This window comes from Nilaparvata lugens, chromosome 8 (genome assembly GCF_014356525.2).
Source record: "Nilaparvata lugens isolate BPH chromosome 8, ASM1435652v1, whole genome shotgun sequence".
Taxonomy (NCBI): Eukaryota; Metazoa; Arthropoda; class Insecta; order Hemiptera; family Delphacidae; genus Nilaparvata; species Nilaparvata lugens.
In genome coordinates this window covers 40307688-40320477 of record NC_052511.1, presented here as the reverse complement: position 1 = coordinate 40320477, position 12790 = coordinate 40307688, and the positions used below count along the sequence as shown (strand labels likewise).

The 12790-nt window shown below is 33.9% G+C and overlaps 1 protein-coding gene across 1 annotated transcript in view; it reads right to left on the bottom strand.

Moving 5' to 3' along the window:
* The window catches only part of LOC111049357 (kinesin-like protein KIF19), a 44386-nt gene that overhangs the window by 10414 nt on the left and 21182 nt on the right, over positions 1-12790 (bottom strand). Inside the window, exons 5-10 of the mRNA XM_039434759.1 lie at positions 11682-11879; positions 10971-11123; positions 7692-7907; positions 4487-4581; positions 2778-2943; positions 529-759 (exon numbers count right to left, since the gene is read on the bottom strand). Of these exons, the coding sequence (XP_039290693.1) occupies positions 529-759; positions 2778-2943; positions 4487-4581; positions 7692-7907; positions 10971-11123; positions 11682-11879 (1059 nt within the window). The remainder of the gene's footprint in view (positions 1-528; positions 760-2777; positions 2944-4486; positions 4582-7691; positions 7908-10970; positions 11124-11681; positions 11880-12790) is intronic.

Sequence of the window (12790 nt, the reverse complement as noted above, 5' to 3'; positions counted from 1 at the left end):
TATTGCTTATTATATTATTTGGTATATCTGATGTACATTTGTGTGGTGCTGACATTATCTTACTTTTATTGTGAAGTGTTTTCTCATTTTATGCTGTACAACTGAAAGTTCTTGTAAGATTTATGAAATAAACAACTTTGAATTGAATTGAGATAGCGGATGTGACTACAGATAGCAGATAACACACCGAAACGTTGCCAGATAGTTTTTAAATTGTGTAGAAAAATAATCAATCATAACGGAATATTTTATCTCAATTATGATAATTTATTATTAAATGATTGAAGAATATATTTCCTTGACGAGTAAAATATAATTGATCATTTTTAACTAGGAATTGAAGTGAGCAGAGTTTGAAATTGAATCACTTTTTGCTATTAGAAAAAACGACTAGCAGTCAGATACAACATTGAAGAATTTGAAATTCAATTTTGAAAGTTTAAATCTAAGTTTGAAATGAAAGATTTTCTTCATTTCAAACTTCAACAGTAGGAATACCGCATATGCACTTGTAAAATATAACTTTACCTGTTTATTGGGTGTGATTTCACTATTGTTATTGTTGAGCTCATCATTGTTGTTATTGTCATCATTGATAGTGGCATATTTGTGTTCTTCCTGATCGTCGTTGTCATTGGCGGAGGCGGGTCGCTCTTCGGTCATCTTCGCTCTCAGTCGGGAAATTTCGGCTCTCAGATCCTGAATTATACTTCTGTACTGGGATACATGGAACGATACATCCAAAACATTCCGTTCAACCTAGAAACAAAAGTGAAAATTACACTATCAGAGGAAATACAAGAGACAGGTCCACTTAATAAATGTACTGTAATACTGTAAAAAACAAGTAAATGAGCTGTAGCCCAGAGTGCCAAATTTCTAATTTTTTTTAAACTTATTAAATTTTTATAATTATAAATTTCTAATTAGCTTAGTTATAATTTATGTTAAAATACTTAATTAGCTTACTATGAATAGAATTGAAAAACATAATTAACAACAATGAATGCAATTTTGTTGCTGCAATACTATTCTCCCCCCTGATCATAGTAGAGGAAAGTTATTGAAAAATAACGTTAATCAAAAACCATACTGTATCGAATATTGTTGTTTATACGAAAATAAACAACAATAAACAACCCCAGTCCTCCATTTAGCCGAAAAATCGAGAGTTCCGGAACTTCATTTATCGTATATCACATACCCATGAAAAATAAAACCTATACTGTATCACAAACACGTATTGCTGCCTATTATTATTTTAAAAAATATGAGTTAGGGGGTTCATTTATAAAGGAAATATTATTCAATTGCCTATTCAATTTAGGGAACCTCCCAATCAATCATTATTTGAGTTATTTCTCAAAAAAAAATTGTTTAGGAAGTTTGTCCAATTGATTCAAGACTGAAAGTCCTTGAAAAATTCTAAATTTTTTAACGCAGAAACGCTCTTTGAACAGCCAATATTTCAACATTTTGACGCCCTGAAAACACCGGTCCTCCAATTGGGCAAAAATTTAGAGTTCCGGAACTTCATTTTAGAGATTAGAGCACTGCTGTGAATTAACTGTTAGTTTATCAGATAATCCGTCCTTTAAGGTGTTACTTAAATGCACACTTAATAAATGTACTAAATACAGAAATAAATAAAAAGGCTGTAGCCCAGAGTGCCAAATTTCGAATTATTTTTGATCAACTTAGTTATAATGTTACGCTATGCATAGAATTGAAAAAATATAATCAACAATGAAAGCTATTTTGTTGCTGCAAAAACTATTTTCTCCCAACCCTGATCATAGTTGAGTAAAATTGAAATATAGAACAATAACGTTTCACTCAAATTGCTATTCAGAAGGTTTTAGAAAGCGTTAACGACACAGGCTGTATTGTCTACAAATCACGACAAATCTGCGCATATGCTGATGATGTTGTGCTCATTTCCAGGAACGAGAGAGAGCTGAAAGGAATGTTTGAGGAGCTTCTGACAGCAGGAAGGAAGATGGGTCTGGAAGTGAATACGGAAAAGACATGAATGACTTTGTGGTTGGAGGATTAGCTTTTAAAAGTACACAGCAATTTTCATAACTTGGTGCCGATGTGAATAATGCTAACAGATTGAGTGATGAAATAAAGCAGAGAGTAATAGCTGGCAATCGTGCCTATTATGCCAATATTAAATTGATCACCTCTCGGTCTCTATCTAGGGCAACCAAAATGAAAATTTACAAAACGCTGATCCGACCAATAATCACTTATGGCTCAGAGACACCGCTGTTGATGCCTCTAAACTAAGAATTTTTGAAAGAAAAATTATCAGGCGAATATATGGGGGTGTCAACGACAATGGAGTGTGGAGAAGAAGATCGAACAATGAAATGAATGAGATTCTTGGGGGTGAGGATGTGGTCCGTTTCATTAAATCACAAAGATTGCGCTGGGCTGGTCATGTTGAGAGAATGGCAGAACATCGAATGCCAAGAGCAATTTATAAGGCCAGGATGGAAGACAGAAGACGACAGGGGAGACCACGCAACCGATGGAGTGATGAAGTGGAGGATGATCTCCGAAAGATGGGGATAAGAGCATGGAGACAAAAGGCATGTGACCGTGATGTGTGGAGGGCTCTTGTGCGAGAGGCTAAAGCTCACATCGAGCTGTAAAGCCAGAAGAAGAAGAAGAAGAACGTTTTACTCAAAAACCATACTGTATCATATATAGGCCCGGCTACAGACCGATGTTCAATGTAACACAGCTAAGACCAAGTAGACGGCACTGACCTTGTGTGATATGCCGCTAGCTCTTGCGGCGTATATGAGCGTGTTGCGCGACTCCTCGCGATGTCCAGTCGCGGGCGACACGTGAGCGATCATCACCGTGCGACAGTTGCCGCTCAGCGCTTCTCTCAACAAACGCGTCAGTTTCGAGTCTCTGTAGTTCACGTACCTGAGCACATTCAAAACAAATTAACATCCAAGATCACTTCACTTATCACTTCACTTATATGGGATACTTTATTCAAATTAATAAAAACAATATAAAACTTGTAGTACCCTTTTAATTTAAAACTTTAAAACATTTCAACGACTAGTTTGGACCTACTTTGGCCAAGTTAAAATAACTTTAAGGGCCGGTTTCCGAGCTCGGGGTTTAGCTAAGTCCTAGACTTTAAACAGCTGGAGACAGAAAATTGGCTTTTCAAAACGGGGCGTAGTCGCAGTATTTAAAACAGTAGTCGCAGTTTTTAATTTCTCATTTCTATAGTTGGAATAGTTTTTTCTTGACGGAATTAAACATTTCTAAATAATTCAAAATAGTTGTAACTTTACACTATTTTCTCTTCATTTTATTTTGTGTTCAATTTTCTAGTTTTTCGAAATTTAATTCAAATGTGACTTTGACAATGACTGCGACTACGCCCCATTTCGGAAAGCCAATTTTCTGACTCCAGCTGTTTAAAGTCTAGAACTTAGCCAAACCCCGAGCTCGGAAACCGGGCCTAAAATGACCAAAGTAGGTCGAAACTAGTCGTTGAAATGTTTTAAAGTTTTAAATAAAAAGGGTACTACAAGTTTTATATTGTTTTTATTAAGGAGAGTTAACTTTATCCAATCTAGTGCTATATATAGGCTTAATCTGTAACAAATATTTTTCATTAGCTTGTTCACAGCTTAGTCTGATTTTGTCCTTATGATTGATTATTTATTTCATAATGAAATTTAAATTGATGATTTAAGTTTATTTGATGTTCATGTTTATTGTATATTATAATATTAAAGTACGAGTATACTGTGACAGTAGGTAGAATTTTTGTGAAAAATTCCATGACTAAAATTGACTTATGCATTACTTGCATGTGTAGCTCGTATTATAGATGGATACATTTCATTTCCATTGAAATACAAACAAACAAATTAATAAAATGCACATAATTAAAAAATACAATATAAAATGTAAAGAAGATTAAATTTTCCTAGTAATTAACCTACTGAACTATGAGAAACCCTTATACTAGAGCTGGTGTTAGTACCAGTAATGAATTCTCTGTGGGGATGCCACCCAAATAGAAAAAGGATGACAGATCTACTGAGTGATGTTGCATGCAAACAAAAAAAAAAACATATTACAATGATTCTAATGTATGTAGCAGTTATAGGGCTCTATAAATACACACTTCATTGACATGTTTACACCTACATACAGTATAACAACTACTATAGTAGTTATTACTAAAAAATAAAACAAAATAAAAATCTTGAAGCACCGTTTATTCTTTTAAAAAACTTTAAAATACTCCAATACTATACTAGTTAGTAGTATACTAGATAGTAGATACTACTATAGTTGTTATGTTACATGGTAGTAGCACAAATAAGTAAATAAATTTATTCATTATATATTTATTCAGAAACACATTTGTTTCAAGTTGATGTTTATGTGTAAAATAAATTATAATTATTAATTGAATATTATTGATTGTTGGTAATACCTGCTTCCTCCTCCACTGAGTGCATTGATGCAGTTGCCCAGAGCTAAAAGTGATCGATTTATATGTGCACCTTCCAGGAGACGCTTCCCCCTGTTCTGTAACAGAAACATAGATTAATTTTAAATTTTTTTATGGATGATGCCTACATGAACTTTTTGCTTGTGCGTCGGTAATGAGAAGTGCGAGGATGAATTATGAGATGATCAAACGTCCATGCCTATTCGATGGGATTCAGCTAAACAATTAATTATTGTTTATCATCTGATGATAATTAACGTAGAATGCCATTTTTAATTCTCTTAGAAGTGGCAATCCTTCAAGGTAACTGTTAAATGATATATTATCTCCCTCCTCGTAATGTATTATTCATATGATACCTTCCTCACCCAGAATAAATAAGTTTGAGAAAAAATAGATTCGAATAAATTTGAGAAAATTACAGCAATTATGTACCACCAGTTCAGCTCGAATCTTTTGATTATGAATTCGTATAAATAATTTTAATATTTTTAATGATAGTCAGTAGGCCTAATCACATTCCCAAATTCTCAAACTAGTTTATTACTGGTCATGTTTTTACTTTCCTTGCCCTATTACCATAGATAAGGAAAGTATTGCTTTCCAAAAAAATGAAGGTAGGTACCCCAATTTCTAAATTTCTATACGTTTCAAGGACCTCTGAGTCTGAAAAAGTGTTTTTTTTAACAGGCATTGGGGATTCCGTTCATATTATCAATCAAAACGAAATCAATCAATCGAGTTATCAATCGAAATAAATTTGATAACTAAATAAAAACGATACACAGAAGCACAAATACTATATATTATTATCTCTGCTTCCTTAACAAAGCTCAGATTAACAATTGAAGATAGATTCCTTCATAGAATATTACACAAATCAATTATCTTCTGGATGAATCAAATAAATAAAATAATATTCAAGAAAGGCAATAATCACAAAAAATTTTCCAGTTCTGAAAAGATCCATTTGGATTACTTCTATTAGTTTTCTTCACATGTTTTTCTCATATTTTTTTCAGATATTCTCAAATATACTTTTTCACATAATGTGAATATCTTCACTACCTGTTTTTTATCTCAGAAAGAAAGTCCAAATATTCAGGTTGTCTCACCAATTATTATTCATTCTGTATTCTTAATTTTCACAAAACAGAAAACACTGATCATTAAAATGATTGTTAGAAAAATCTAAAGCATTCCAATTACAAACCAAATTATTTATAGGCTTTTCTAGTTGAAGGGGTTGATAAGTGATCTACCAGAAAAACAAAACAAAAAATGAGAATAGGATAAAAAACATAAATTTAAGTTTTGAATAGTTTGTTTTGCAGATTGGTTTGAACCAAGTACCTTAGTTTGCGAGGCGCGCTCAGAGCCGGCCAAATCGAGCATGTAGAGCTTTCCTTGACAGGTGCGCGTCTGAAACTGAGTGCCGCCATTGGAGGGAGTCGGCGCCGTGCGACGCACAGTGACGCTGAGCAGCGCGTGGCTCCGTGACGACGTCTTATTGGCTGCAGTCGGCTCCACACTTCGCTCACGGTTGCCTCGCTGTAACAGCTGCATTACCTGCACAAGTCAACAAACATTACCAAAATTTCAAATACAATCATCTACCTTTACGTATAATCTACTGATTCACCTTTATCAATATAATTATTATGATTGTAATAACAAATCTAAAAAAGTATCTTGGTTTTGAGGGATACATAATATTGGCAATGCACTAAGTTTAGTCATGGAGAAAAGATAGCTTAAGAAGATATCCTATTGTATAGGACGTTTATGTTCCAAATTCGACTCAAGCCGATAGTCCAAGTAGTTATTTTTCGTGTAGCTATGTGACGACGCTGAGAGTCTCTCAGACAGGTTGTCTCACCAATATTATTATTATTCTTTATTCTTTATTCTTTATTCTTTATTCTTTATTATCTATTATCTATTATCTATTATCTATTATCTATTATCTATTATCTATTATCTATTATCTATTATCTATATCTATTATCTATTATCTATTATCTATTATCTATTATCTATTATCTATTATCTATTATCTATTATCTATATCTATTATCTATTATCTTTATCTATTATCTATTATCTATTATCTATTATCTATATCTATTATCTATTATCTATTATCTATTATCTTTATCTATTATCTATTATCTATTATCTATATCTATTATCTATTATCTATTATCTATCATCTATCATCTATTATCTATTATTATTATCTATTATCTATTATCTATTATTATTATCTATTATCTATATCTATTATCTATTATCTATTATCTATTATCTATATCTATTATCTATTATCTATTATCTATTATCTATATCTATTATCTATTATCTATTATCTATTATCTATTATCTATTATCTATTATCTATTATCTATTATCTATTATCTATTATCTATTATCTTTATCTATTATCTATTATCTATTATCTATTATTTATATTTATTATTTATTATTTATTATTTATTATTTATTATTTTCAAATGAATAAAAATGAGAAATCATTAAATTATACATTTCTCATATATTAATTATTCATTATTTCAAATAATATTTTTTTCATTCATAAATTGATTGGTTGAAAAATTATTTAGAAATTAAGATTTACTCAAAATTATTCAAATTTTCAAATTAATTTGAATAAATTATGGTTATTAATTTTCAATTGGATTATCAAGTTTAAAATAAATTAAAGTTGTTATTAATAACAAAATTATACAGACAAACATTTGATGGATTTCAGCCATCATTTTACCCATAATCAACCACTTTTCATATTCAATGGTAACTGTAGGAAAAATTTAATGTGAAATACGTGCGCAAAGTTCCTCTGCTGCACTCAAGAAACCATTCCGCCCTTGCCTACGGCTCGGGCGTAAACTTTTTTTTCGGTGCAGCAAACTGTCACTTTGCGCACTAGTTGCACAAATAACTATATTCATCATTTTTACAAAACAGAAAACACTGATCATTAATATTATTGTTAAAAAACTAAAGCATTCCAATGACAAACCAAATTATTCATAGGCTTTTGTAATTGAAGGGGTTGATGAGTGATCTACCAGAAAAACAAAGCAATACATGAGAATAGAATAGGAAATATAAATTTAAGTTTTGAATAGTTTGTTTTGCAGATTATTTTGAACGAAGTAGGTACCTTAGTTTGCGAGGCACGCTCGGAGCCGGCCAGATCGAGCATGTAGAGCTTGCCCTGACAGGTGCGCGTCTGAAACTGAGTGCCGCCATTGGAGGGAGTCGGCGCCGTGCGACGCACAGTGACGCTGAGCAGCGCGTGGCTCCGTGACGACGTCTTATTGGCTGCAGTCGGCTCCACACTTCGCTCGCGGTTGCCTCGCTGTAACAGCTGCATCACCTGCACAAGCCAACAACCATTAACACAATATTGAAATGCATCAAGTACAGTATAATCATAAAGAAAAGATAGCATAAGAAGATATCCCATGGCGTTTATGTTTCAAATTTCACTGTTAACTCTAAGCTGGTAGAGTCTAAGTAGTTATTTTTCTTGAAGCTATGCAAAGCTGGTAGTCTCTCATACTGTGCCTTTCCTACACTCTCACCCGGCCAAAACAGTACCGTTAATAATAGAAGAATAATAGACACTAAGTGAGGTCCACGTTATAATGACAGTATTTGATCAACTTTGGTTTTGCTATCCTTGTCTATCATTCGACAAAGCCGGTGGTACGGTACTATCCTTTTCTATAGTGAGGTCCACGTTATAATGGTAGCAGATAAAGATAGGAGAATAGCGTTGCCGATTCTCTGCATTGATTAATTATATTTCTACACTGTCAAAAACATAATTGGCGTCGTTGTGGACCTAGAAAAGGATAGTACCACCGGCTTCGTCAAATGATAGACAAGGATAGCAAAACTAAAGTTGATCAAATACTGTCATTATAACGTGGACCTCACTATAGGTCCACAACGATGCCAATTATGTTTTTGACAGTGTAAAAATATAATTAATTGATGCAGAGAATCGGCATCGCTATTCTCCTATCTTTATCTACTGTCATTATAACGTGGACCTCACTATAGTAGACAGTAATCGGCTTGAGTTAACAAAACATCGGCTTGAAATTTGCAACATAAACAATGTATAATATATGTTATCTTTTCTCTATGGTATGTATAATCCACTGCTTCACCTGCATCAACACTTATTATGATTGTAATAGAAATCAAAAACGGTAATCTTGGTCTTGAATGATACATAATATTGGCAATATACTTAGTTTAGTCAATTCTTAGCCACAGTACATTGAATGGCAAATTGATAGATTAGTGCTTCATCCATAATATAATGGTGTCCTGGGGTGAACAAAGTATGATCAACTGATAATAGTGTTTAAACCTTAAGACTGTCGTATAATATGCTAAACAGTATGCTCTTGAACATATTCCGGAATTGTATAATAAGGTTTTCTTAATAGATAGTGCTCCAATTTTGAATAAACAGAGTTTTGCTATCTATGGATTCAAGATAAGGTTAAGATAAGGATTTGAGAGGAGGTTGAAGAGCCGTGATCCTTCCTCCGCGTATCGAAGAATGATGCACTGTTCACATCACTGAAGAATGATGTGTCTGTTCAGTTGATGATGAGGAAGATTTACATAATTTATGTTTCTTCCGTTGATGCTCTTCTGTGTTCAAAGTAGATTGGAAACTGGTTTACACCGTACCTCACTGGGAAGGTAAATGATGTGTTAATCATTGATCATGAATGTTATTCTTGATTGAAAGCGCCCGTATGCTCAATAGCAATAATTATTTAAACTGAATTGATTCATCTTGTGGTTTAAACTAGGAATGTGACACATAAAAATACTTCCATGGCTTGATTTATTGCTGGATCAGATTAAACTGGGGTAAACTGGATGCTATTAATGAGCATAAAGGTCTTTGATGAAAGACACTTGAAAATGAGATAAAAGTGTGCAGGATGTGGAGAAAGGTGCATTAGTCTTTAGAAGCATGAATGATCAATATTCTAGATTGAAAATAAACTCTACTACTTGAATCTTGTTCAAATCAGAAAGATTATGAATAATTCAGGGAAACACACTGTTGCTCAAACAGTTAACAACTCATGATTATCAAAACCTGATCTAATTATGAGCATCAAAACCTGGAGCAAATAGAACCATATCTCGGTAGGAGAAAAAACTATTGTATTTTCTATTTATAAAAAAAATGATAAGATGAAGCGATCATACCAATCCGCAGTGAGGAATAAAAACAGTAAAATTTGTGTGAAAAAAATTCCTTTCTAGCATATAGCAACGATCAGTACACAAAGTGGCCCAAAATTCACAGACCATCATACAAAGCTTTTAGGTAAAAAACCTCATACAAGATGCGTCAGAGAAACTAACTTATTTGAAAAAAATCCCGTGCGTTTAATTGGTCGTGTAAAGGACAGGAGGGGGCGCATCTGGAGGGGGAAGTTCTCAAATTTATCCTCCCTCAAGTAAATAGCCATCATGCTCCGGTCTAGAGAGCAGCAGGCCTTCGCAGTTGAGGCTTCTTTTCTAATGATCGATCACCTTCCGCGCTCGATTTGAAATTCTTCCCCACAGACTCGTTCCTGGCCATAATTCGATTCTTTCGTGGGTTAACTTATTCCAGGAGTGTGGAAGTGTCACTAAACCCAGAAATGGACTTCGTATCATTGAACCATCAGAACTCCAGAAAATATCGAAAGAGTGAAGCAGTCAGTTGTGCGTTCGGCTCGCAAACACGCAGCTGCTATGGCAATTTCTGATTCCACTGTTCGACGAATTTTGCATGAAGATCTTCAACTTCATCCCTATAAATTAGCTCTTGTTCAAGAATTGACTGAACGCGATTTTGTTGCCCGTCAAAATGCATGTGATATGCTGATTGACAACCTGTCTGAAGAAGCAGTCATTTGACAAGGTTCATTTTCACATGCGTTTCCTCAATGCGATTTTTTATGGGGTTATTTGAAATCCCTGGTTTATGACGATCGACCACGGTCCATAGCACACCTCAAGAACAACATTCGCGACGCCGTTGCCAACATACCGATTGATACACTGCAACGAAATTTCAAAAATCGACTTTACCAGGTGTATGCGCAATGAGGGTCGCCATTGGTCTGATGTAATTTTCAAGACTGCATGGAAAAAATTGAGATATTGTATTCTCATATGAAAAAATATTGAAACAATATCTTAAGTACTTTTGCTTCTATTCAACTTTCAAATAAGTAAGTTTCTCTGACGCACCTTGTAGTTTTGACAACTCTGTGTATTTATTCATCCAAGTATTTATCACTTTTACTTAAGGTGTGACGTGTGAACTTCAGGTTAGTATACAATAAGGTTTGAAAATTAATCCGAAATAGGAAGTAAATTAGAACATTACGAAACAAATAGAACTTACCTCTTGTGTAGATTTGGCAGTGACCTCAGTTAGACCGGCGACTGTAATATTTCGACTACGACCGGTGTCCTCTCTCAGGTCCAGGAAGCCTGAGCTAGGGTTCAGCAAATCACGAATGTTCTCATTATAAATCTCGAGGTATGACATTGTGACCTGAATCAGAAAATAACTACATTGAAATCTCCTAAAAAAATAAATTTATGAGGGAATTTGAATGAAGCGATGAATTAAATTGATCGTCACCACGAATGTAAATGCATTTTCACTCCATAAGTGTTTTTTTTTTAATTCAAGTTTGAAATTGAAATTTATAGTCAAAAATCTTCAAAACAGTAGCCAATAATTGATTAAAAACTAATGATTCAGTAGATTAATAAAGGCTTGAGGGAAAAAACTAAAAGATATAGGGGTAAGATTAGACAGAAAATAAAGATCTGCTTCATACAAATTAAAGTGTCTTATACAGATCAAATCACCTGATTATAAGAGACTGACACACACTCAAGAATATTATGCACTACTTTCCACATAGTGCATTGTCCATGCTCGTCTAGCGTGTGGGGCTGTGAGCATTTATTTCTCAACTAATTCCGTTTCACTACTCTAATGAGTTCAACAGGTCTCATGAATAGAATGCACTCAGAGGGTTGAGAGCATTTAGGACTGAATAATAGATAGAGTATATAAAAAGCTCTTGATTGCTTTACTCACTGTGAACTTGTGTCCATGATTGTTGATGGTGAGAAAGAGGTCGTTGAGAGCGCGAACCATAATGCCAGGCTGAGAGGGGTCGCCCACCATGGTGTGGGTTTTGCCGGAGCCGGTCGCACCATAAGCGAACACAGTCGCATTGTAGCCCAGAAGCACATCTCGAACCAAACCCCTAGTGGTCGCGTCATATACTGTTTCCTAAGCGATAAAACATAATATTTTAATTGCAATTGTACTCGTAAACTTGATACGAAATCAATTGTAGCCTACATTTGAATTTATTCATATATATATTGAAACAGCTTCTTCGTATCTATTGAAACCACTCCCTTATTTTTTTGATAAGAAAAGAAGAGTATTATCATAGAGAAACAATAGCGTAAGTAGATATCTCATGGTATAGGGAATTTATGTCGCAACTTCTACTGCTATCTCAAGTCGATTATTGCCAATTTTTACTGTTTTGTTGGGGTGATAGTGTATGAACGGCACAATTTGAGAGACTACCAGCGTCACACAGCTGCATAGGAAATAACTACGTGAACTATCGGCTTGGGATAACAGTAAAAGTTGCGACATAAACACCCTATACCATGGGATATCTACTCATGCTATCGTTTCTCTATGGTAGGCTATCATGAAATGAATTCATCACCGTGTAGAGTTGAGTATGTCTCTATTGTTGAGTTTCTTTCATCATATTCTAGAACTGTAGATACTGAGATAAGATCTGAGAAACTGGACTCACGTTTTAAGGAGTGGGCTAATTATTAATTGAAATGATAGGCGATCAACGCTCAATTGACAGAGAAATATAATTTGAGTCAACATATATTTCTTCAATCACAATTTATTCGTATTCACTATGTATTCCTATTGATAACAGCAAAAGTGAGAAGAGGTGGAGACCTACTGAATGTAGCATCTTTCAATGGAAGATAATCAATTATTTATTTATCCATTCTATTTTTTCTCTGTTATGTAACCCATGTTAGAGGTAAACATGAAAAAACATTACAATATGAAAAAAGTCCGTTAAATACTTGGGTTATTTTTCTTTAACTATCGTGTAGCATACCACTAATAGAGTCTATGTGTCTAAATAGACT